Source organism: Salvelinus namaycush, chromosome 35 (genome assembly GCF_016432855.1).
Source record: "Salvelinus namaycush isolate Seneca chromosome 35, SaNama_1.0, whole genome shotgun sequence".
Classification (NCBI taxonomy): domain Eukaryota; kingdom Metazoa; phylum Chordata; class Actinopteri; order Salmoniformes; family Salmonidae; genus Salvelinus; species Salvelinus namaycush.
The window spans coordinates 13,576,315-13,602,066 of NC_052341.1; the positions used below are offsets into that span (position 1 = coordinate 13,576,315).

A 25,752-nucleotide genomic window follows, 5' to 3' on the forward strand; every position below is an offset into this window, starting at 1 on the left:
GGGGACATTTCGCCAGTCCTCACAAGGCAACAAATATATTTTAGGCTTAGGGGTTAAGTTTATAATTATGGTTAGGGTTAGAATTAAGGTTAAGGAAAATAGGATTTTGAAAGAGAATTAATATTTTTGGTTCCCACAAGGATAGTAAAACAAAACTGTGTGTGTACGTGCATCTTATTCAATCCAGGATGGATTTATTTTCAGGGTCAGGTGGATAAAAAATGGCACATTTTTTAATTTGCAATCATTTATTGCATCATGAAAAAATCCTGCAAATCTCTTTAACAATTATCAACATATCAACATTGACTATATTTATATTTAACAAAAGTTGAACTTCTATTAAAATCTGTAATATAAACAATTAGATATTGTGGACATTCCAGGGTCCACTGCCTAACCTTGGTGGAGTACCTCAAGGCTGTATACAAGGTCCTCCGAGATACAAAATAACTGTTTTGTTTTTTCAGTCCATCGTCATCATATGTACACAATACTCTATATACACATATCATGTAAAGTTCATATACACATTGCCACTTCAAAAATACTTCAATATATAAAAGGAATTGTTAAAATTACATACAGTTTAAATGCTTTAGATGGCCTCTGATTGTAATGGGAGTGTACTACTGACTTACAACAGTGGTTGGCCGTAATTGTGCCTTGTTCACAGCTTTCAATATCTGCAAGGGATACACTGACTTCATTTTTTAGCAGAGCTTATTTAATTGGAAATATACTATAAGAGAGATGTGCAAATGTAGCGTCTCTTATGTACATCTCTTGCATTAACACTGATAGCTAGTGGTAACCATTTGAGGTATAAACATCCACTGGAAAACTGGTCATAATTATTTCAATACAAAGCATTGGGGAATAGATAAGGTAATAACACTATTGTAATAATGCCACAAGACAGAATCAAAGAAATAGGGATTATATTTCTATGGAAACTGGACAGAACTACACAAGACAGGATCATAGTAGCGATTATATTTCTATAGACACTGGGCAGATCCTTGGTGAAACAACTTGGAAGTGTTGCAACGTGAGACTACACATGCTGCACCAAGCAGAAGGCCGATGTGCTCATGATCCACACAGTACCATACGTTCAAACTGTAACAAAATGAGGGAGTAGCACGAGATTCCGAGGCGTGATTTGCACCCAGTATCATAGGGTCCAGATCCAGAAACGTTACCGCTGCTCCAAGAAAGCTAGTTCCCTTGGGTGAGTGGTCATCGTGCTTATCAACGGCAGGGTCATTACAATACCTACAGTATATTATGTCCTCAACAGTCCAGAGTGCAGACAAGAAGGATGTGTATTATCATCAGACATGACCCCTGGGGGAGAGCTTTTCTTTTCTTTGTCTGGTTTCAGATTACTGGATTTCTAGTCCCAACATTCCATGTCTATCAGAGCAACAGCGTTGTGTCACTCGCGTGCTGATCCATCCCAGTGACATCACTCACTGAGTCACGAGTAGCTCCCCCCAAAACCCTACCCAAGCCCTCCCGAGCCAACAGGGGAGTGTCACTGTCCACAGCTGCTGTTGTCATGGTGACAGCGGGGTCCCCACTCCTATTGGCATTAGAGATGACAACAACGTAACGATCATCTTCCTCCATATTCTCGTGGATGAGTGCTGTCACCAGATCTCGGTTGTCTCGTCTCTGGCGACTGTTACTGCAGGACGGAGAAGAGCTGAACTGGTCGCTACAGGAAGGGGAGGGGCTGAATTCGTTCCTATGACTGCAGGAAGGGGAAGAGCTAAAAAGCGGCAAATCCAGGTGGGGGTCTGCACAAGCACCGGGCTGATCCTCCTCAGGGAAACTGGTGTTGATGTAGATGATGTCCTCTTTGCTGGTAGAAGCCTCCGGAAGTTTCTCTGTCAGCTTCTCCAACAGTTCTCTAACCTAAGGAAAGTCCAGAAGATTAGAAGATTCATCTTTACGCAGTCTATGTCTGCGTTGCAAATTTCACCTTATTCGTTATATTCACTCTTCAGCTGTTCCCATAGGAGAACCCTTTTTGGTTCCAGGTAGAACCCTTTCGGGTTCCAAGTACAACCCTCTGTGGAAAGGGTTCTACATGGAACCAAATGTGTTCTACCTGGAACCAAAAAGGGTTCTTCAAAGGGTTCTTATTTGAGGACAGCCGAAGAACCCTTTTAGGTTCTTGATAGCACCTTTTTTTCTAAGAGTGTAGTGCACAATTTTTGACCAGGGTGTCTATGTCAATGTCTGCATCCCAAATGGCACCATATTATTTCTTATATAATGCACTACTTTTGACCAGAGCCCTATGGGTTTCCCTAAGTAGTGAACTATAAATTGAATAGAGTGCCATTTGGGACGTAGACTGTCTAGAGCAGCTTCGTCGGGAGTTCTCTCACCTGAGTGAAGACCGGGCGGTCCAGGAGGTCAGCACGCCAACAGCTGTACATGATCTCGTACCTGGTGGACAGGAGAAGTAAGAATAATCATTCAAATGTGATCTGTTTTGCGTCTTAATAAACTACTGGGGAGCGTAACAGAGTTGCAGACATTGCTTCTTCTTCAGTTTATCTATATTGTCCTGGCTGTAACATAATGTTCCTTAACCTGGTCCCAGATCTGTATAGTTAATGTCCATTCATTGACAATGACCTTAGGAGTTGGCAATACAGCACAAACAGGTATTGGATCAGGCTAAATGTTCCTATCCACTAAAGCCCAATCCGAAAGACAGCCATGTAGAGAGAAGAAAAACACTTACAGTTCATCTAAGCAGTCTGTTGGCTGCTTCAGCCTGTGGCCCAAAAGTAGGTAGTCATAAATCTCATGGTTCTGGATACCAGGGTACGGTGTCATGCCCCGTGTCGCTATCTCCCACATGGTCACACCAAATGCCCACTGCAAGAAGACGCACACGTTTATGTTATCTGTAGTTTCTCTCTCGTCATAGACTGTTAACGTAAATGTTAAAATTGGTAGGTTCTGCTAGCTCCCACTAAAATAACATGTTAGATGCATCTACATAACGTGAGCAGAGAACTGTAAATGCATTTTAATTTGTGATTTCAAGTATCACATTTGCAGTCTATTCAAATTCAATTGTATTTGTCACACCCTGAATACAATAAGTGTAGACTTTACAGTGAAATGCTTACTTACAAGCCCTTTCCCAACAATGCAGTTAAAAAGTAAGAAAATTAACAAATAGATAAAAAATAAAACATTAAATTAATACAATAACACAATAAAATAACAATAAGGAGGCTATATACATGCTATATACAAGGAGTATTGCGTCAGTGTACTGGGGTACAAGGTAGTTGGGGTGATTGATTGAGGTAATATGCACATGTAGGTTTGGTTAGGTGATTGATTGATTGAAGTACTATGTATATGTAGGTAGGGGGTGAAAAGCAGAAAGTCCGGATAGCCGTTTAACTGTTCTGCAGTCACACGGCTCTTTGTTGAGAACTCTGTTAAGCTACCCAATAACTTTTCCAATGCTGAGAGCTGTGGCTGTGGGCTGAACTTCACGGGCTGGCTGATTAATTTCTCAGAAAGGGAACTAAATACTTGAATAACAGTACTTTTCCTTTCTCTCTGACACATTCACATGTATTCCCATAATCAGTCAAGGATTGAAAGAAATGAAACTAGCTGATGGGGGCTCAATCTTAGACGTTCCCTAAAACATCATTGTGTGTGTGGGTGTGTGGACCTCCATACCACATCACTCTTCACAGTGAATACTCTGTCCGCCAGGCTCTCCACTGCGATCCATTTCACAGGCATCTTGGCTATCCTGCCCTGTCTGTAGTAATCACCACTGTAGATCTTCTTAGACAAGCCGAAGTCTGCCACACACACCGTCATGTCATCACGCAGCCTGTAGGACCAGACCAACCAACCAATCAATCAATAGAACAATCTATCAATTCCACTTACTAGAAATAGATCAAAATTGACTAGACAGGATACACGCGCAAGAATTTGGCATTTATTCAAAATGTCAAGGGCAATGTGTCTACATCACAATGACAATATGGTGGACAGCAACAGTGAGTTTCTACTTGAATAAGTTGCCAAAATAGACCACAGTCGTACATGAACAGTACCAAGGAACAAGGATGGTTTAACTGCCGTCCTCTCCGTTTACCCTGAGATAAGACTCATTATATCTTTACATTGTGAAAAAGTTCAGGTCAGACCTGTACACACACACACACACACACACACACACACACACACACACACACACACACACACACACACACACACACACACACACACACACACACACACACACACACACACACACACACAGTGGTGTAAAGTACTTAAGTAAAAATATTTGAAAATATATATATTTTTTAATTACTTTACTATTTATATTTTTGACAACTTTTACTTTTACTTCACTACATTCCTAAAGAAAAGTGTGCAAAGCTGTCATCAAGGCAAAGGGTGGCTACTTTGAAGAATCTCAAATATAAAATATATTTTGATTTGTTTAACACTTTTTTAGTTACTACATGATTCCAAAAGTGTTATTTCATAGTTTTGATGTCTTCACTATTATTCTACAATGTAGAAAACAATAAAAATAAAGAAAAACCCTTGAATGACTAGGTGTGTCCAAACCTTTGACTGGTACTGTATATATATATATACACTGAACAAAAATATAAACGCAACATGCAACAATTTCAAAGATTTAACTGAGTTACAGTTCATATAAGGAAATCAGTCAATTGAAAATGAATTCATTAGGCCCTAATCTATGGATTCCACAGATGTGCAGATACCTTTAAAAATAGGTAGAGGCGTGGATCAGAACACCAACTAGTATCTGGTGTGACCACCATTTGACTCATGCAGCGCGGCACATCTTCTCATAGAGTTGATCAGGGGGGCACTCTGTTCACAACGTTTACATCAGTGAAACGCTCGCCCACACGACACCATACACGTGGTCTGCGGTTGTAGGTACTGCCAAATTCTCTAAAATGGCTTATGGTAGAGAAATGAAGATTCAAATCTCCAGAAACAGCTCTGGTGGACATGCTAATTGCAAGCTCCCTCAAAACTTGAGACATCTGTGGCATTGTGTTGTGTGACAAAACTGCCCATTTTAGAGTGGCATTTTATTGTCCCCAGGACAACGTGCACCTATGTAATGAACATGCGGTTTAATCAGCTTCTTGATATGCCACACCTGTCAGGTGGATGAATTATCTTGGCAAAGGAGAAATGCTCTCTAACAGGGATGTAAACAAATTTGTGCACAACATTTGAGAGAAGTAAGATTTTTGTGCATATGGAACATTTCTGGGATATTTTATTTCCGCTCATGAAAAATGGGAAAAACTTGACACAACTGTGGGAGCATTGGAATCAACATGGACCAGCATCCCTGTGGAACGCTTTTGACACCTTGTAGAGTCCATGCCCAACAAATTGAGGATGTTCTGAGGGTAAAAGGGCGGTGCAACTCAATATTAGGATGGTGTTCGTAATGTTTTGTACACTCAGTATGGCTCTGGTTCAGGTGAAATGTAAACCTACATGCAGTTGCGTGCAGCCAAGTCACGGTGGAGGAAGTTCCGCCCACTGAGGTATTCCATCCCCATGGCGATGTCAATCATAAACTTCAGGAGTGTCTGAGTGGGCAGGAACTGAAAGAAAAAGAAGAATAAGAAGAAAGAAGCAACATCTTCATCATTACAATGTCATTAACCATATTCAGACAAGACAACACTTTTTTCCAAAGTGCTCCTCGGGAAAGCATCAGATAGCTCACCAGGGGACTGTCTCCGAGGCGTGAGCGCAGCAGGAAGCTATGGAGGTCTCCATATCTCATGAAGGGCAGGATCACCATGGGCTTGGGGAAGTGACCAGACCCCGCCTCCAGACAAACACCTAGCAGGAGCAGATCAATGTAATACCAAGTAAATAACAGTTGTAAAATGACTGTAAAATAAAGTTTTTACTAAGTTTTACAAAATCCTTTAGACATCAACTGTGATCTCTCTTATGTGTATGTATGGCTGGATGGAGTGAGGGAGCATGAATCCATAGTTTCTGCATGATGGGCAGGACTGAGCAGGATGGCAGCAAAGAAGACCTACAGTACCTAGCAGCCTGATGACATTAGGGTGGTCAAAGTCCTTCATGCAGGCAGCCTCATTCAGGAACTCCTCTATCTCCCTCTGGGAGAAGTTATCCACTGGAAAACAAAGAGGAGATTAATACAAATTTAATGTGTTATTTAGCCTGGTCTTAGATCTGTTTGCACTATCTTTCCAACTCCTGTGGTCATTGGCATGCCAAACATGGCATGAAGGGTCATAGTAGCTGGTTATACAGCACAAACAGATCTGGGAGCAGGCTATGAGGAATTCATCAACCATCTAGGATATTAATCAGAGAGTAAGAAGGAGAAAAAAGCACTCTGAATCTAACATAAATAAATGGGCATTGTTAGATCAGCCCAATTAAAGAAAACTAACAAGAGGATGAAGAAGCTCACATTTCATGGTCTTCACAGCCACTTTCTCAGATGTTCCGTCCAGTTGTTTCAGATGTCCCTCCACCACAGAGCCAAATTCACCTGGTCAATTAACAATGGGTTGGTAACAGTCAGAAAGGTAACAGTCAGAGGTAGCAGTCAGAAATACCTCTAAATGAAGAGAAGCAACAAATAAATGACATGTGAAATGTGATTAAGGAACAGCCATAAACAAATTAGATGACATGACATATGACTGAGATAAAGTTGTATTCTACCTACTTTATAACACAAATAGGCCCCTGATTTTGTGTACTAAATAATCAAATGAATGTCATCCTCACCCTCTCCCAGAACCTTCCCGATGGAAAGCAGATTTCTCATAATCATGAAGTCCTGTAGTTTGGCTTGGAGCTCATCACTCACACCCAGGTTACCTACTAAAAAGGGGGCAAGAGGGGAAAATAGAGCTCATATTTTTTATTATTGTGCAAAATCTGTGGATATAGATTTTTTTCTCAGATGTATGTTAATAGGAACATAGATGATTAGAGTAGAGTAGAGAAAAGTAGAGTAAAGTAGAGCAGAGTACAGTAGATTAGAATAGAACGTTTATTAACGTACGTGTAATTTCAATGGCTGATCGGTTGTAGGACTTCTGTGGCCTGTACTGAACGATGGGTTGAAGCTTCTCCCCACTTCCAAACATCTGACTGCAGGGGGCGCCAGAGAGAAACGAAACAAGTTACTATATACAATGGAGCAGAATGAGTCATTCACTGACTAACACTTCAACAAGAGCTTGCCTCAGAGTTGTAATCATTTGGTTGACTAGATTGAGAATTCATCTTGAATCAGGAAGCAAGCTCTATGACCGGATGTTTTCCTGCCTCTGGGAGATGAGAGGTGTCTGCCAGTTCTGAGCATTCTTATCTGTATATCCCGAACGGCAACAGTGAGTCACCTCTTTAACATAATGAATTCCAGAACAGAGACAGCAGAAGGGAGAGGAGATGGGTTGTTTTGGTGATGAGGAAAGGAGAGGAGGAGAGAGGAGCGGAGGAGAGAGCAGCAGAGAGGAGTGGTAGAGCGGAGGACAGAGCAGCAGAGAGGAGTGGTGGAGCGGAGGACAGAGCAGCAGAGAGGAGTGGTGGAGCGGAGTGGAGGAGAGGGGAGAGTAGCAGAGAGGAGTGGTGGAGCGGAGGACAGAGCAGCAGAGAGGAGTGGTGGAGCGGAGTGGAGGAGAGGGGAGGGTGGCAGAGAGGAGTGGTGGAGCGGAGTGGAGAGGGGAGAGGATTAGAGTGGAAAGGATTGTTTTGGTGTTTCTTTCCAACACAGCTAGACTACCTCTGTCTTCAGTAGTAAGACCAGGGATGGTTGTGTTCATTAGGCACCAAACAGAAGAAAATAGACAAACAGGTAGGGACTACCAGGGCTTGTCCAATGAGATAGGCCCATTTTCATTTTCTGTTGAAAAATGAAAACGTGGAAATGTTTTCCATAGTCTGCCCTAACTAACACCGCCCAGATCTCACTGCTGATTGAGTCCAGCTGTTTCAGTCTGTTTTCTTCCATTTGGTGCCTAATGAACATGATCCAGTCAGTACAACCTTGGCAGTCCTGACTCAGGTGCAGTTGTCAGTGATTATGAGGAAACCAGGCTGCTTTATTGACAATGTACTGAGTAACTTTACCCCTCCCTCAACAGGAAATATAACCACTTCCACTGACCAATACACCGTTTCCCCTTACCAACTTCAGGGATCAAAATGCTGAGTAACTTATACATCTGCAGCAACAGACAATAGACATTTCTTACTGGTGAAACTGAGTGAAGAAAACTGCAAAGGCAAAACAGAATTCACTGGCTGAAGATGCACTGTTGAGGCTCTTTGATCTACTAGGAGCGAAAAGGAAAAGTACCGGTAAGTTATTTGAGGAAGGAAGACTGCGCTTAGCTACACCGTTTCCCCTGACCAACTTAAGAATCAAGATACTGTGTGACTTCCATTACTACAACAAGGTACTGCAGCACGGTTGAAGTCAATACACAGGGGTTTAAAGTGATCATGATCAGATCATTAAGATATTGAGGACACCATTAGGTTAGCGTCAGAAACAAGACAAACCAGATGTTACACAGCATTTTGGGTACTGTAGTACATCAATGTACACCCCTCCTTGTACATCATGTTACAATTAAGACTTAATATGTGAAGAAGCATGCAAACTTACCCAAAGCGTGTGTCTAGTATCCTGCTTCTCATGCAGATAGCAGCCCAGAGTACTAGAAGCAGGAGACAGAAGCCACATACCACCCCCAGTATGATATACACAGAGTCTGATCCTATGGTGTCTGGACTGGAGGAGGGAGACAGGGGCCAATCTGGAACACAACACGCAATCAATCAATGATTGAATCAATCAAGCAATGAATCAGTCAAATCAAAGTACGATCGATTGATCGAACAGAACACACAAACATGATAGAAACATGATCAAAGTTTCAACTCCCTCAACTGTATGTTGTATATGTATATGTTTTGCTGTATATGTGTATGTTCTCAGTTTGTGTGTAATTTTGCAACAAGCAAATTGCCCTTTAACACCACCGCAGAAGCTTCACTATTCTGCATCTTCCCAATTAAGTAGCCTAATTTTGTTGTATGGCTACTTGAAGAGAACTAGGCAGTGGCGTGTATTCATGGATGACAAGGGAAGCAAGGCTTCCCCAAAACATTGACCAAAAAACAAACAAAAAACATATACATAATAATTGATCATCTTTCATCTATCTTTGTTTCATAATTATCCTTCAATTCGGAAGAGGCTGAATGTATCTCCCTGGACAAAGCATCCAAGAGAGCAAAACAGCGCCGCTCTGTCTCTGTATGTGTAGCATATCGGATACGGTCTGGTCAAAAAGAGTATGACATTTTTTCCACCTGTAGTATTGAATGCAAGGGAAACCAGCGAGCATTTGGCCTCCCTTGATAAAAAAGTATAAAATTAGCCAATCAGCGTTGAGCTAAACTGAGTTAGCGCAACTGTGAATGTTCCTGCCGGACCAAAAGAAAGTGTCAAGGGAAGCCAGTTTGGATTTGGCTTCACACCAATCACATCAACAGAAAAACGTAATTGACAGAAAAACTTGCATTGTTACATCTCGTTGTGTCATTGTCCTCTGGTGGCTAGCTAGCTAGTTAAAAGTGTTCCTTTCCTAAATAGCCATGGATGGAGATAGGGATTTGGATTTGTGGTTTTACCTAATTCTCATTTGTGGTTTTACCTAATTCTCTGTACTGGCAAGTGATTATAACGGCGATTCTGATCCAACCATAAATTCATACATTGTGCCCCTGGCCTGAGAGGATGGTAGTTCAATATGTAGCTAGATGAAGTAGGCTAATGTTAATTAGCTGGCTCATCGTTGCTTCATGAAAGGAAGTTTGGCTAGTGAGCAAGCATTTTAGCCAGGTAGCCTAGGGCAACAAAAACTAAAAGCATGTACTGTATGACAGAGTCATAGAGCGTTTAATCAACATGAAAGAGAGGAGGATGGCATTGGCGTTGTGACAGACATTTTTATCATGTGAAGAGACAGCCTTGAAAATGTTAATGTGGGGTGAGTCAACATGTTTTTTTCAACTTGCACACACACACACACACACACACACACACACACACACACACACACACACACACACACACACACACACACACACACACACACACACACACACACACACACACACACACACACCACACACACACACACACACACACACTAAGCAGAGATGATTTGATGATGTTGTAATGTTGAAGTTGAAATGGTGCTGGAATAGTGGAGGCAGCTCCTGTTTTCTTTGTGACTTGTGGTAACTCTGTGTGGTTCTAAATCAATAGTTGTTTAGTGGTCCGAAAATGTCAGAAACATTAACTTGCTTAACCATGCTGTAGGTCATGTAACTGTTTGTTACATGCAATATGCTTTGTGGACTTCCCCGGACAGAGGTTGCTCTCCCTTTTTGTGATGAAACAAAGGTCTAGTTTAATTTATTCTGCGACTGTGTCTTCTTATTGTCTCGGCCTTAGTCCAATATATCACAGTGGCAAGGCATATGAATTAACAGGTTATAGAGCAAACAATTCAACTATCACAACACATAGGTTGTAATATGGCTTTTTTTCTGGATTGGCTTCCCTGGTGATTTTACCAGTGGTGGAAAAAGTTCCCAACTGTCATACTTGAGTTAAAGTAAAGATACCTTAAAAGTAAAGTCCCCCAGTAAAATTCTACTTGAGTAAAAGTCTAAATGTATTTGGTTTAAAACATACTTAAGTATCAAAAGTAAATGTAATTGCTAAAATGTACTTAAGTATCAAAAGTCAAAGTATAAGTATAAATAATTTCAAATTCCTTAAATTACGCAAATCAGACGGCACCATTTAATTTTTTTTATTTTTTTCTGGAAAGCCAGGAGCACACTCCAACATTCAGACATCATTTACAAACAAAGCATGTGTGTTTAGTGAGTCTGCAAGATCAGAGGCAGTAGGGATGACTAGGGATGTTCTGTTTATAAGTGCGTGAATTGGACTATTTTCCTGTCCTGCTATACATTCAAAATGTAACGAGTACTTTTGGGTGTAAAGGAAAATGTATGGAGTAAAAAGTCCAATATTTTCTTAAGGAATGTAGTGAAGTAAAAGTAAAAGTTGTCAAACATATAAATAGTAAGTAGTACTTTAAAGTATTTTTACTTAGGTACTTTACACCACTGGATTTTACCCACACACCGCTACTAGAACTAGGGCCTGTCACTTGCAACCCACCTCTTCCAATGCATTGTGGAAAAGTGTGCATTCAATTCTACTAGATGAAGAGCTGAAATGAATACAACATCCTGGCATTTAAACCATACTCGATTTTTAAAAATGCACACTGTAAAACCTTATATTTTCGCATACTGAGACTGCGTCACGTTATTGGTTAATTTCAGTAACACGTCCCCATATCTGATTATCAGCTGTTGTCAAAGCCGAAATTAGTATGACATCCGGAAATGTAAAGTATACTCGATTTTCTAAATGTCACATAAAAATAAAGTTTTATTGTATCACATACTTAACCGGCATACTATTTAGAACACAGTCAGGTTAAATATCTACTTGCGGTTGTTGACATGCTTATGTACTTCAATATGTATAAAGATGTTAGGATTAGGAACTCCTGATGTAATTCAATATGTAAGGTGTTAGGATTAGGAACTCCTTATGTAGTGCGGTCTACTCACTGTTCTCTGGTACGAAGATCCCGACTGGTGGACTGAGCATGCCACGCCCAGCCTGAGTACAGGCAGCTACCTGAACACTGTATGTAGTGTTGAACTCCTGTAGGGCCACCGCAGCAGTGTTGGAGGAGCTGCGGATCTGAGGAACACAACAGCATGTTAGAGAGATCATGGTTGTACTCAGCAGTTTACAGTAATAGACACCTATTCAACTGATCAACTCATAACACTAATCAACTCATCATCAAACCTTTGACTAGTGGAATCAGATGTGTAGTGCTAGGGCAAAAACAAAAATGTCTTCCCAGGAATTAAGAAACACTGTTATAACTACAGAGGTAGGATCTCAATTTGAGTCAGTTTGCTACAGCAGGAAAATAATCCTGCAGCAACAGGAAATATGAATTACTATGTGGATTATAATCAATGGTTATTTTTTGTCGGGGTTGATATATTTTTGGTTACGGCAAAACAAGTCTGACTTTTTTAAGTGGAAAATGCAAACTTTAGAAGCCTTTTTAAACCTTGAATACATTACAAGTTTGCATTTGCTGCTGTGCAGAAAAATTATCAGCAACAAAAGACTGATCAAATTAAGATCCCACATCTGTTGTCTTATCATGTCATGATATATTGCTAGTTTGTTTTTTGCTCTTGAAGCGCTTTGAGATTCTATGAAAATACTATAGAAGTTTAATAAATAATAATAATTATTATTATATGATAGCAAATAATTTACTAATGTAAAACTACAATCTGTGTTCTTACTGGGAATGTTTCAAAATGTTTCCCTCCTACTGAACATCACCCAGTAATAGATGGACACCTGGGAAAATTGTCTGCCATACGTACTATAGGTAATTTTTTGGATTATAGTTTTTGTAGTGGTCCCTTGAAGTTAATGATTATCTCTGTGAAGTCAAAGTCAGCGTTATACAGTGGGGCAAAAAAAGTATTTAGTCAGCCACCAATTGTGCAAGTTCTCCCACTTAAAAAGATGAGAGAGGCCTGTAATTTTCATCATAGGTACACTTCAACTATGACAGACAAAATGAGAAAAAAAATCCAGAAAATCACATTGTAGGATTTTTAATGAATTTATTTGCAAATTATGGTGGAAAATAAGTATTTGGTCACCCACCTTTTTAAGTGGGAGAACTTGCACAATTGGTGGCTGACTAAATACTTTTTTGCCCCACTGTATATGCGGCAAATTCTGATTAACAGCCAGGGAATGATGTTAACCAAATACTATGTAACATTATGTCACGGATCCCTCCGGAACTTTCATCACGCACACCTGTCCCCTATTCCCACTGATTAGTACTTGTATAAGTGTGCCCTTTGGTTTCCATTGGGGGGTTGATTATTGTTACAATGTCTGTTGGTGCGTGTGAGTACCTGTGCTGTGTGTTTTGGGCTTTCGTGCCCTTGTGGATTGTGCAGATGATTACGGGTCTCGTCCCGTGTGTTAATCATTTTGCGCGTGTGTTATTTATTTGAGGTACTCCTCGCTCTTTTGTTTGGGTTTCTATCCTATGTTTTTGTTACGTGTTTGTTTGGTCTTCGTCCCTGTGCCTTAACACGGCACGCCATAATTTGGGCTTAATAAAAAAAACTATTATGCATTCCTGCGTCTGTTCTCCCGATCCTTCATGTCAACGTGAAATATATTTGTACTTGTAACACACATTTTTGTGTCAAGTCATTGCAGAGCCATTCTGGATGTTTCTAGCTCTGCTAACATTGGGAAGCTGAGAAAATTGTTTCACAGAGCTCTAAAAAAGGGGAAGAAAACAAAACATTCTTGACAGGCAGGTTGGTATGTGGACTTGGGTTTAGTTCCAAAAAACAGCCTATTCGTATTCCCTACGTAGTGCACTTCTTTTGACCAGGGCCCATAGAGTAGAGCACTTAATAGGGAATATGTTGCCATTTGGGGCTCAGACATGATCAGCATGGTGTTTACAGAGAGCTGAGAGGGGGATTGTTGGGGAACATGTGACAGTGGATAAAGCCCTTGGTTGCACAATACCACCGCATGGCAACATCTGGGGTTCCTCTCTCACTAGCTAACATGCTGACAGTGAGACTGGAGGCCTGGAAAAACATGGAAGTCACACAGACACATGGTGTACTATCTCTCTATGACAACATTTCACACCGGAACTTTTGTTTTGGAAACTAAAACTGAACTAGCTAACATGCTGACTGTGTGACTGGTCTGCTGGCTAAAGGCATAGAAAACACACACTCAGAAACATGTTGTACTATGTCACTGACCAAAAACATCAATTATATGTCTAAAAATAGCAATTATACTGTATCTTGGTGATAAAATAGAGTAGAGTAGAGTAGGGGTTAGAGTAGGGTGTAGAGCAGAGCAGGGTAGAGTAGGGGTTAGAGTAGGGTGTAGAGTAGGGGGTAGAGGAGGGGGTAGAGGAGAGTGTAGAGTAGGGTGTAGAGTAGGGTGTAGAGCAGAGCAGGGTTGACTAGGGTGTAGAGTAGGGTGTAGAGCAGAGCAGGGTAGAGTAGGGTGTAGAGTAGGGTGTAGAGCAGAGCAGGGTAGAGTAGGGTGTAGAGTAGGGTGTAGAGTAGGGTGTAGAGTTAGGGGGTATAGGAGAGGGTAGAGCAGAGCAGGGTTGAGTAGGGGGTAGAGTAGGGTGTAGAGCAGAGCAGGGTTGAGTAGGGTGTAGAGTTAGGGGGTATAGGAGAGGGTAGAGCAGAGCATGGTTGAGTAGGGGGTAGAGTAGGGTGTAGAGCAGAGCAGGGTAGAGTAGGGTGTAGAGTAGGGTGTAGAGTAGGGTGTAGAGCAGAGCAGGGTAGAGTAGGGTGTAGAGTAGGGGGTAGAGTAGGGTGTAGAGCAGAGCAGGGTAGAGTAGGGTGTAGAGTAGGGTGTAGAGTAGGGTGTAGAGTAGGGTGTAGAGCAGAGCAGGGTTGAGTAGGGTGTAGAGTTAGGGGGTATAGGAGAGGGTAGAGCAGAGCAGGGTTGAGTAGGGGGTAGAGTAGGGTGTAGAGCAGAGCAGGGTAGAGTAGGGTGTAGAGTAGGGGGTAGAGTAGGGTGTAGAGCAGAGCAGGGTAGAGTAGGGTGTAGAGTAGGGGGTAGAGTAGGGTGTAGAGCAGAGCAGGGTAGAGTAGGGTGTAGAGTAGGGTGTAGAGTAGGGTGTAGAGTAGGGTGTAGAGCAGAGCAGGGTTGAGTAGGGTGTAGAGTTAGGGGGTATAGGAGAGGGTAGAGCAGAGCAGGGTTGAGTAGGGGGTAGAGTAGGGTGTAGAGCAGAGCAGGGTAGAGCAGAGCAGGGTAGAGTAGGGTGTAGAGCAGAGCAGGGTAGAGTAGGGTGTAGAGTAGGGTGTAGAGCAGAGCAGGGTTGAGTAGGGTGTAGAGTTAGGGGGTATAGGAGAGGGTAGAGCAGAGCAGGGTTGAGTAGGGGGTAGAGTAGGGTGTAGAGCAGAGCAGGGTAGAGTAGGGTGTAGAGTAGGGTGTAGAGCAGAGCAGGGTAGAGCAGAGCAGGGTAGAGTAGGGTGTAGAGCAGAGCATGGTAGAGTAGGGTGTAGAGTAGGGGGTAGAGGAGGGTGTAGAGCAGAGCAGGGTAGAGTAGGGTAGGGTGTAGAGCAAAGAAGAGCAGGGTAGAGTAGGGTGTAGAGCAGAGCAGGGTAGAGTAGAGTAGGGTGTAGAGCAGAGCAGGGTAGAGCAGGGTAGAGTAGGGTGTAGAGCAGAGCAGGGTAGAGTAGAGTAGGGTGTAGAGCAGAGCAGGGTAGAGCAGGGTAGAGTAGGGTGTAGAGCAGAGCAGGGTAGAGCAGGGTAGAGTAGGGTGTAGAGCAGAGCAGGGTACAGTTGAGTAGAATAGAGCAGAGTAGAGTAAATTACAGTAGGGTTGAGTAGAGTAGAATAGAGTAGAGTAGGGTAGAGTACAATCTTAGAAAAAAGTGGCTATCTTGAACCTAAAAGGGTTCTTCGGCTGTCGCCATAGGAGAACCCTTTTTGGTTCCAGGTAGAACCCTTTTGAGTTCCACGTAGAAACTGTTCCACAGAGAGTTCTAAAAGGAACCCAAAAGAGTTGTACCTGGAACCAAAAATGGTTTTCCTATGGGGACAGCTGAAGAACCCTTTTTTTCTAAGAGTGTAGGGTTGTGTAGAGTAGAGTAGGGTTGAGTAGAGCAGGGTTGAATAGAGTAGAAAAGTAGAATAAGTTAGGTGTCTATTTAAGGTGTTTCTGTGAATCACATGTGAATCACTCTCTTGAACAACACAGCTGTTTGGCTGGTGAAACAGCTGAACAGCTGAGGATACAGGAGTTGGGTCTCACACACACACACACACACACACACACACACACACACACACACACACACACACACACACACACACACACACACACACACACACACACACACACACACACACACACACACACACACACACACACACACACACACACACACACACTTCCCGTCACTGATATGTGAGTGTTGTTTCTGACCAAGCCTTTGTGTGATGACGTCATGCAGACAGCTTTTGACTGGACAGGAGCCACATGGGTTATTATACATATCCATTCACTCACTGATGTCGTTACAAAGCCTTTGTACGTGGGGATGTCATCATTTGACTGGACAGGGCATATGGTTATTACACATGTATATCTTTGTTTGAGTCCCTATGTAGTGGGACGCAAATAGAGCAGTCTTTCCTAAGCTTTGATGATTTGAATCAGCTGTGTAGTGTTTGGGCAAAAACCAAAAGGTGCACCTCTTGAGGTCCCCAGGACTGAGTTGGGGATCAGAGAACAGGGTGCCATTTGGGACACAGTCCCTCTCTATGTAAGGTATTCATTTTCCGTTCACTCCATCAACCAATGACTCAGACAGGGACACACTATTACACTAAACCACCACACAACCGAAAGTGACAGGAAGCCTGCTATTGTACTAGAGAGAACTGGGATGTGTCCTAAATGGTACCCTATTCCCTACACAGTGCACTACAGATTTAGGACCAGGATAATAACTTTCAGCATTCCCTAAAAATTACAACTCCTGCATTGCTACACACAGGAGAGGTTACTGTTGACTCAACAGTAGAGTGAAACACTTTAGTTCAGGACAGAGAATAGAGAAGTTGAGCGTCTGTTGGGTAGAAAAGAACGACGTCAGAAGATGAACCAACAATCCCCCACCTCATACAACGCATGCACGCGCTCACACACACACACACACACACACACACACACACACACACACACACACACACACACACACACACACACACACACACACACACACACACACACACACACACACCACCTTATGAACAAACTGACTGACAATACAATGATATGATCATCTCACTTCTTGAATCTTGGTACCGAAATCTCAATATGAAACTGACATTGTTAATATTGAAAGTGCAACAAAACCTTTTAAAGTAGGCCATTTCAAATTTCTGCTATTCTAAATCTCACAGAGGCATGGATGAATCAATAGAATAGAATACTTTTTGAGACCCATGGGGAGACCCACTGCCCCTTTCAGTGATTGAGAGAGGCAGTGAGCGCCATAGAAATAGAATGGAAACGTCCATTCTAATAATCATATTTCTAGGGTGATAGCATCAATGTCTTCCAGGTTCCAGGAGGAGACTCACCTTGTTAACCCGAGTCCCATACGTGACGATGACATCATAACCCATGAGGATTCCGTTGACCCTGTCCTGGGGCGGTTCCTTCCATCGGATCACCAGCATTGACTCGTTTAACATAACAGTCACGTTACGGGGGTAGACTGACGGTACTGGAGTAACAAAGGGAAGGGAAAGAGAGGGTCACACACTCAAATATGATCTTCAATCTTGGAATCTGTGATAATACTTAAATAGAGCTCACATACAACAGACTACTTTTGCAAACACTGGCACATTCGCATTGATAAGAACACTGAAATGTTGATTAATGTTCACGGTCCTTCACGGTTGCATCAACATTTTTATATAGGAGGTAATGAAACAAATAATAAATAATTTTCAACATGTCTAGTCGTCAAAGAAAATGACTGAGATGAGGCCACATTCGGGCCAACCACTTCTGATGTTTCCTACAGCATGGAAAGATTTCTGTCAGATCTGTAGACTAAAATATCCCCAACAGCGGCTTTAGTTTAGAGAGGAAGTCGGAAGCAGCCCCACCCGTACACTATGAACTGCATGCTTTCTCCATGAGACCACTCCTGCTTTTGCTTCCTATGTGGCCTCTCAGGAAGATATACAAAGATAATATCAGACATATTCTGGATGTGATGCACATTTCACTAGGGAACCCCCTGTCATGCAAAATATAATATGTACTGTACTTCTAACAATTTCTGATCAATCAAATTAAACTGATTTCTGAATACTTGATGGGATGAGGGGACAAGAAAACTAGCCCGGATCCAAACTGAATTGCTCTCTTTCGTGAAGTGAAACAACTGTGAAATGTAACAATTCAATTTGGATCCCCCCAGGCTACAATAACACAACACACAGCCATGCATCTTATACAGAGGCAGGACCTAACACAGGATCTACAGAATCCCATACAGGCAAGTGCGTATGATGTATGCAGTCTTAAGAAGGCAAGGACCTGGACAGGCTGCTCCTGCGATCTATGCATTTTCTATGCATGAAAACACGACTGAAATCTCCAAACTGACCCATGGCCTGGCTGCAGTATAGCGGATCATGATGTGGTTGAAACATTGTCACCAATAATTCACATGGGAGCATAGAATCCAGTGTACAGAGTCTCTTTTCACCTTATATTGAAAATGTATTGATGTTCAGCACCTGCTCAAAGACAATGGGTCTGTGTCCTAAATGGCACCCTATTCCCTACATTGTGCACTACTTTTTACCCGGGCCCATAGATGTTACCCACCTCCTTCTGTAGTGTTGCTCTGGACCCAGGTACTGACTGGTGAATGGCCAAGCTCATTGCTACAGGAGACGCTCATGTTGTACCAGGTCATAGCCTGTAACCCCGGGACATCACTCTGGAACGGAGGAGCTGTAGTGTTGATTATCCTAGCCAGCCTGACCTCTCCTCTCCTTCGGCTCACCTCTTTCACCTTGAAGAGAGCACAGGGAAAAATATCGGTTAGAAAAAATATATAGCCTACTGTAGACACACATTCAGGACAGAATTTTCTTTTAAAAAGATACATTTGTGCAAAAATATCACAAAGTGGTTTAGGAACAACACTGCTGACTCTGCTGACGTCAAAGTGAGGGGCATTGTACCAAACAAGCCATCAGCGAGTATCAAAGCCAATGAATATTTCCGAAACTGTGCTTTACCCACGTGTTCAGGCTCTGGCCCAACCCATCGGTTTCTGGGACCAATCAAAACACTTTGAATGTGTTCGCATTCGAGAAGTCATCAGGTAGGAGATCAAATCCAGACTTATAGTGGAGAAGAAACGTTAGAGCTTTTTTCCATCTTCGTAACATTGCAAAAATCTGAAACTTTCTGTACAAAAATGATGCAGAAAAGTTAATCCATGCCTTTGTCACTTCTAGATTAGACTACTGCAATGCTCTACTTTCCGGCTACTCGGATAAAGCACTAAATAAACTTCAGTTAGTGCTAAACACAGCTGCTAGAATCTTGACTAGAACCCAAAATGTGATCATATTACTCCAGTGCTAGCCTATCTACACTGGCTTCCTGTTAAGGCTAGGGCTGATGTTTAGATTTTACTGCTAAACTACAAAGCATTACATGGACTTGCTCCTACCTATCTCTCCGATTTGGTCCTGCCGTACATACCTACACATACGCTAAGGTCACAAGACACAGGCCTCCTTATTGTCCCTTGAATTTCTAAGCAAACAGCTGGAGGCAGGGCTTTCTCCTATAGAGCTCTAATTTTATGGAATGGACTGCCTAGCCATGTGACAGACGCAGACTCGGTCTCAACCTTTAAGTCTTTATTGAAGACTCATCTCTTCAGTAGGTCCTATAATTGAGTGTAGTCTGGCCCAGGGGTGTGAAGGTGAACGGAAAGGCACTGGAGCAATGAACCACCCTTGCTGTCTCTGCCTGGCCGGTTCCCCTCTCTCCACCGGGATTCTCTGCCTCTAACACTATTACGGGGACTGAGTCACTGGCTTACTGGTGCTCTTCCATCCCATCCCTAGGAGGGGTGCGTCACTTGAGTGGGTTGAGTCTCTAACGTGATCTTCCTGTCCGGATTTGGCTCCCCCCTCGGGTTCGTGCCATAGGGGACATCTTCGTGGGCTATACTAGGCCTTGTCTCAGGATGGTAAATTGGTGGTTGAAGATATCCCTCTAATGGTGTGGGGGCTGTGCTTTGGAAAAGTGGATGGGATTATATCCTGCCTGTTTGGCCCTGTCCAGGGGTATCGTCGGACGGGGCCACAATGTCTTCCGACCCCTCCTGTCTCAGCCTCCAGTACTTACGCTGCAATAGTTTATGTGTCGGGGGGCTAGGGTCAGTCTGTTATATCTGGAATATTTCTCCTGTCTTATCCAGTGAATTTAAGTATGCTCCCTCTAAGTCTCTCTCTATCCCTCTCCCTCCCCTCCCGGGGGACCTGAGCCCTGGGACCATGCCTCAGGACTACCTGGCCTGATGACTCCTTGCTACCCCCGTCCACCTGGTCGTGCTGCTTCTCCAGTTTCAACTGTTCTGCCTGCGGCTGTGGAACCCTGACCTGTTCACCAAACATGCTACCTTGTCCCGGATATGCTGTTTTCAACTCTCTCTCTCTACTGCACCTGCTGTCTCTAACTCTGAATGCTCGGCTATGAAAAGCCAACTGACATTTACTCCTGAGGTGCTGACCTGTTTCACCCTCTACAACCACTGTGATTATTATTATTATTTGACCCTGCTAGTCATCTATGAACGTTTGAACATCTTGGCCATGTTCTGTTATAATCTCAACCCGGCACAGCCAGGACTGGCCACCCCTCAGAGCCTGGTTCCTCTCTAGGTTTCTTCCTAGGTTCCTGCCTTTCTAGGGAGTTTTTCCTAGCCACCATGCTTCTACATCTGCATTGCTTGTTGTTTGGGGTTTTAGGCTGGGTTTCTGTATAGCACTTTGTGACATCGGCTGATGTAAAGGGCTTTAATTAATACAATTTATTGATTGATTGATGGTTAGAGGGCGTGGCGTTTGGCCGGAACGATGTGGATGGGTGGCAAGGCTAGTCTCTCTGTGTCATCATACACCATCTAGGCAGAGAGTGTAGAGCTTTGCTTACCTTGATCTGGCAAGTAGTGAGTGGGGAGAATCCATCGTGTCCAGGGGTCCATCTCAGAACTAGTTTGTTAGATTCACGTTGTATCACTGTGACCTCAGAGACAGGAGCTGGAAGCACTGCAAACATACCAAACACAATCCATCATCACGAGAGAAGGAGAATCAGAATCATCTTTATTTGCCAAGTACATTTACATGTACTAGGACATTGACCTGAAATGGTGCTGCCAGAATAAACAGAATATACAGACAGAATATATTGACGATTATAAACTGCGTGGTTCGAGCCCTGAATGCTGATTGGCTGACAGCTGTAGTATATCATGTATTTTTACTTCTCTAATTATGTTGGTGACCAGTTTATAATAGCAATAAGGCATCTCGGGAGTTTGTGGTATATGGCCAATATACCACGGCTAAGGGCTGTATCCAGGCACTCTGCGTTGCGTCGTGGGTAAGAACAGCCCTTAGCCGTGGTATATTGGCCATATACCACACCCCCTTGTGCCTTATTGCTTAAATAAAATCCACATAATTCCAATACAGTAATAAATACAGCCAAAACAGCAATCCATAAGTTAACAAAGAAAACCGAAAAACACCAGAGCAGCGACCTAACACCGCGGCTGCCTCACCAAGAAGTACCGTGGCTGCCTCACCAAGAAGTACCGTGGCTGCCTCACCAAGAAGTACCGTGGCTGCCTCACCAAGAAGCACCGTGGCTGCCTCACCAAGAAGCACCGTGGCTGCCTCACCAAGAAGTACCGTGGCTGCCTCACCAAGAAGCACCGTGGCTGCCTCACCAAGAAGCACCGCGGCTGCCTCACCAAGAAGCACCGCGGCTGCCTCACCAAGAAGCACCGCGGCTGCCTCACCAAGAAGCACCGTGGCTGCCTCACCAAGAAGCACCGTGGCTGCCTCACCAAGAAGCACCGCGGCTGCCTCACCAAGAAGTACCGTGGCTGCCTCACCAAGAAGCACCGCGGCTGCCTCACCAAGAAGCACCGCGGCTGCCTCACCAAGAAGCACCGCGGCTGCCTCACCAAGAAGCACCGCGGCTGCCTCACCAAGAAGCACCGCGGCTGCCTCACCAAGAAGCACCGTGGCTGCCTTACTGGGCACCACACACTGAGATTTAGGGCACTATTACTGCTCAGACAGCCTGAATGTGCACTCAAAAAGATCAAAGCCCATATTCACAAAGTGCTGATCTAGGATGATCTCCCCTGTCCATGTTATCTTATTCAAACAGTTCAAAGTGTGGGAGGAGACTTTGGAGTCCACATTACCTTTAATGTTGACGTTAGCTTCCCTGGAAGTAGTGACACCTTTCTGGTTGTGGGCCTCACAGCTGAACTGGGTGTACTTGTCCACACCTACAGACAAAAACATAACACAGCAGAACATGTTAACTGAATTGTACAGTCGGACAAGGTAATGGAACACGTTTTATAATGATAATGCTTCCAATGTAAAGTTTAACTTTGTGTATAACCAAATAAAAGTATGGTGGAGTAGTTTCAGTTCAACTTTGTGAACTCAACCGATGAAATATTTCAATTGAAACTTTTACAAACAATACATTTATCATGGGCATACAGTACAGTAACTACTGAAATGCAATAGAAAGTAAGTCAAGGTCTTGATAACGTTCATGCCTCTACCAACTACCACACAAATAGAAACCAACTGTCATATTGTGTCAGCCGCAAAATGAACATCTCAAACAATGTGATACAAGCCAACTAAACCCACTTTTTAATTTTATTCCCTTCCACTTACCGCCTGAAAGTGAATGTTACTAATAATAGTTTATCATTAGCAGAATACAGGACTACATGTACTGTAGTGGGTAAAGTGTTAGACCATGAAAAAGACTGATGAGAGCTGTGTCAGCTTGACAGGGGGAAGAGCTTTAGTCCTGAGTAGGCCTAAAGAGAATTATTGACGTGAGTGGTTTGTTGTGAGTGTGAGATTAAACGCTGTAAACCACACTCATCCTTGAATCATCCTTGAATCATCCTTGACAAAACATAGGCCTAGTGTCAGGTTAGATAAGTGTCAGGTTAGATAAGTGTCAGGTTAGATAAGTGTCAGGTTAGATACGTGTCAGGTTAGATAAGTGTCAGGTTAGATAAGTGTCAGGTTAGATAATGGCAGTACCTCAACAATAAACTAAACTTTTGAATCTTTCCACTTTGCAACAGCTTCTGCTCTACTAAAGTCCCGACTGGACCAATGGCGTCTCTCTCAATGCCTGGGTTCTTTCTCCTGGCTACCACCACACAGGAGCAGTGTTTAAACCCTGCATCTGCCCAGCGTAGGCCTGCTCCATATAATGTCCCTTTTGTGCTGTTGTTTTTTTCCACACTGTCCAGTGTTTCATGCTTGGAAACTTTTTCCACAACAATGCACTGCTTGCTCTGCCTCCAAGCTCAGAAACCATTCCACAATTCACTTCTTGCTCTGCCCACGAGAGCTGACTGGAACTGGAAACAGATTGGCTTGTTATTGTTTTCATTTTTCTGAATATCTAATGAATCTGTTTTGTAGTGTACCCTCAGTGTGAATCTACATTAGCCTTTACCAATTGAAACTTCTACCACCACCATACAACAGACTTTTAGACTGCTGAAGCAAGTACACACATTTTTCTTCAGGACATTTACCTTTTATAGTTTTGTTTACTTTCCTCTGAATATCTAATGAGCCTGTTGTCTTGGTGAGGAGTAGAAACATGATGTGCAGAGTATTATGGGTAATGTACATTCCTAGAAAAAAAGGGTTCCAAAAGGGGTCTTCGGCTGTCCCCATAGGAAAACCCTTTTTGGTTCCAGGTAGAACCCTTTTTGGTTCCAGGTAGAACCCTTTTGGGTTCCATGAAGAACCCTCTGTAGAAATGGTTCTTCATGGAACCCAAAAGGGTTCTACCAGGAACCAAAATGGTTCTACCTGCAACCATAAAGGGTTCTTCAAAGGGTTCTCCTATGGGGACAGCCAAAGAACCCTTTAGGTTCTAGATAGCACCTTTTTTTCTAAGAGTGTAGTACATAATGCCACATCTGTCTCGTCAGGGTATGGAGCCTCTCACTCAGTTATCACGGCAATCAAATATTGACATTTTAAACAAGTGAGTTTCAAAAGTACAGAAACTTACCTCCTAAGTCCAGTATAAGGTCTATATAAATACCTACGAATCCTTTATAAACTAAAATCTTATGCTTCGGTAAAACTATGATCAAAGTTTTGACATCTCTCAAAGTCTCATGATCTCTCTCATTTTCACTCAGAGTTACTAAATACTTCCAGCAGGATTGAAGTTCTTCAAACAGACAAATAAACTAACCTCCCATTACGAACTGAGATAGGCTGTAGAGAAGCCAGTGTATGGTCACAGAGAGGGAGAGAGAGAGAAAGAGAGGTAGAGAGAGCGAAAGAGAGATAAAGACAGAGAGGAAAAAGAGGGAGAGCGAGCGAGAGAGTGAAAGAGAGAGAGAGAGAAAGAGAAAGCTTAAGAGAAAGAAAGAGAGAGAGCGAGAGTGAGTGAAAGAGAGAGTGAAAGCGAGAGAGAGATAGAGAGAAAGTAAGAGAGAGAGAGAGAAAGTAAGAGAGAGAGAGGGAGTTACTCAGTTTATGATACTGGTCTATTAGAGCAGAAAAGCCTTTTTTGGCAAACCAAGGTTTGTCTATTTCAGGCAACAGCGAAAAGAGCCAAATCTAGTAAATAACAGCAAACGACTGCGTCCAGCTTCCCTTTCTAGAGAAGAGACTGTAAGTAAGTCCCAAATGCCGCCCCATTCCCTATATAGTGCATTACTTTTGACCAGAGTTCTATGTCCCTGGTCAAAAGTAATTCACTATAAAGGGAATACGGCGCCATGTGGGTCACATCCAGAGAATTAACAGCGTCTTTCAGAGGGCCTTCCAACTCACAGATCATTCAATGAGTACTAAAGAGTCTAAATAAAAAGACAACACACAAAGCAAAGGTCAGACACTTGCTCTTCACACCGACACCATATATTGGTGGCTGTCCTAGACAACTCCTGCAGCTCAAAACAGAATCTTTTGAGACTTGCAAGTGACCATTCCAACTAAAAGGCTAACAACATTGAATCTGGTTTAGTGGATTACAGTAAATGCATAGAGAGAGTGAGTGGGTGGAGTGAGCCGAAACTGGGTTCAAATACTATTTAAAATCTCTCAAATACTTTTAGCATTTGCTTTAGTCTGCCTAGAGTGCCAAATGGGCAGGGATTTGCACTTTTGTGACTATTCTATTGGTCCGATTAGGTCAGGCAACCTCAATCAAGCCTAGATGTATGATCTCTCTATAACCAGCTAGCCAAATGTATGATCTTTCTGTAACTAGCCCTGGAAGTATTGCATTGCGGTTCCAAGTCCAACAAACAGTGTGTAATTATCAGGTTTGGCAAGGTTCCATTCTATTTCTATGGTTCCATTCTACCAGGCTTTCACTGCTGAACTGACCTGGTTGCAGAACAACCTCATATAACCCAGTATGCGTCCCAAATGGCATTATATTCTCTATATAGTGCAGTGCACTACTTTTGACCAGGTTCCATTGGGCTGTAGTCAAAAGGAGTACACTTGGGGACACACATTTCTGCTCTTTTTTATATCAATGCATCACATTTAGCCCCAATGTCTTTTTCCATTTTCAACTA

General features: G+C 42.9%; 1 protein-coding gene across 1 annotated transcript in view; it reads right to left on the minus strand.

The window, feature by feature from the left end:
- Window positions 1-213: 213 nt before the first annotated feature.
- Window positions 214-25,752, minus strand: part of mertka (c-mer proto-oncogene tyrosine kinase a) — a 40,490-nt gene continuing 14,951 nt past the window's right edge. The window contains exons 6-21 of the mRNA XM_038974540.1: window positions 22,354-22,440; window positions 21,066-21,181; window positions 18,714-18,903; window positions 17,447-17,592; window positions 11,809-11,944; window positions 8,747-8,897; window positions 7,136-7,224; window positions 6,856-6,951; window positions 6,533-6,613; window positions 6,137-6,229; window positions 5,804-5,922; window positions 5,569-5,678; window positions 3,730-3,889; window positions 2,765-2,901; window positions 2,403-2,463; window positions 214-1,923 (exon numbers count right to left, since the gene is read on the minus strand). Coding sequence (XP_038830468.1) covers window positions 1,423-1,923; window positions 2,403-2,463; window positions 2,765-2,901; window positions 3,730-3,889; window positions 5,569-5,678; window positions 5,804-5,922; window positions 6,137-6,229; window positions 6,533-6,613; window positions 6,856-6,951; window positions 7,136-7,224; window positions 8,747-8,897; window positions 11,809-11,944; window positions 17,447-17,592; window positions 18,714-18,903; window positions 21,066-21,181; window positions 22,354-22,440 — 2,273 coding nt within the window. The 3' untranslated portion in view covers window positions 214-1,422. The remainder of the gene's footprint in view (window positions 1,924-2,402; window positions 2,464-2,764; window positions 2,902-3,729; window positions 3,890-5,568; window positions 5,679-5,803; window positions 5,923-6,136; window positions 6,230-6,532; window positions 6,614-6,855; window positions 6,952-7,135; window positions 7,225-8,746; window positions 8,898-11,808; window positions 11,945-17,446; window positions 17,593-18,713; window positions 18,904-21,065; window positions 21,182-22,353; window positions 22,441-25,752) is intronic.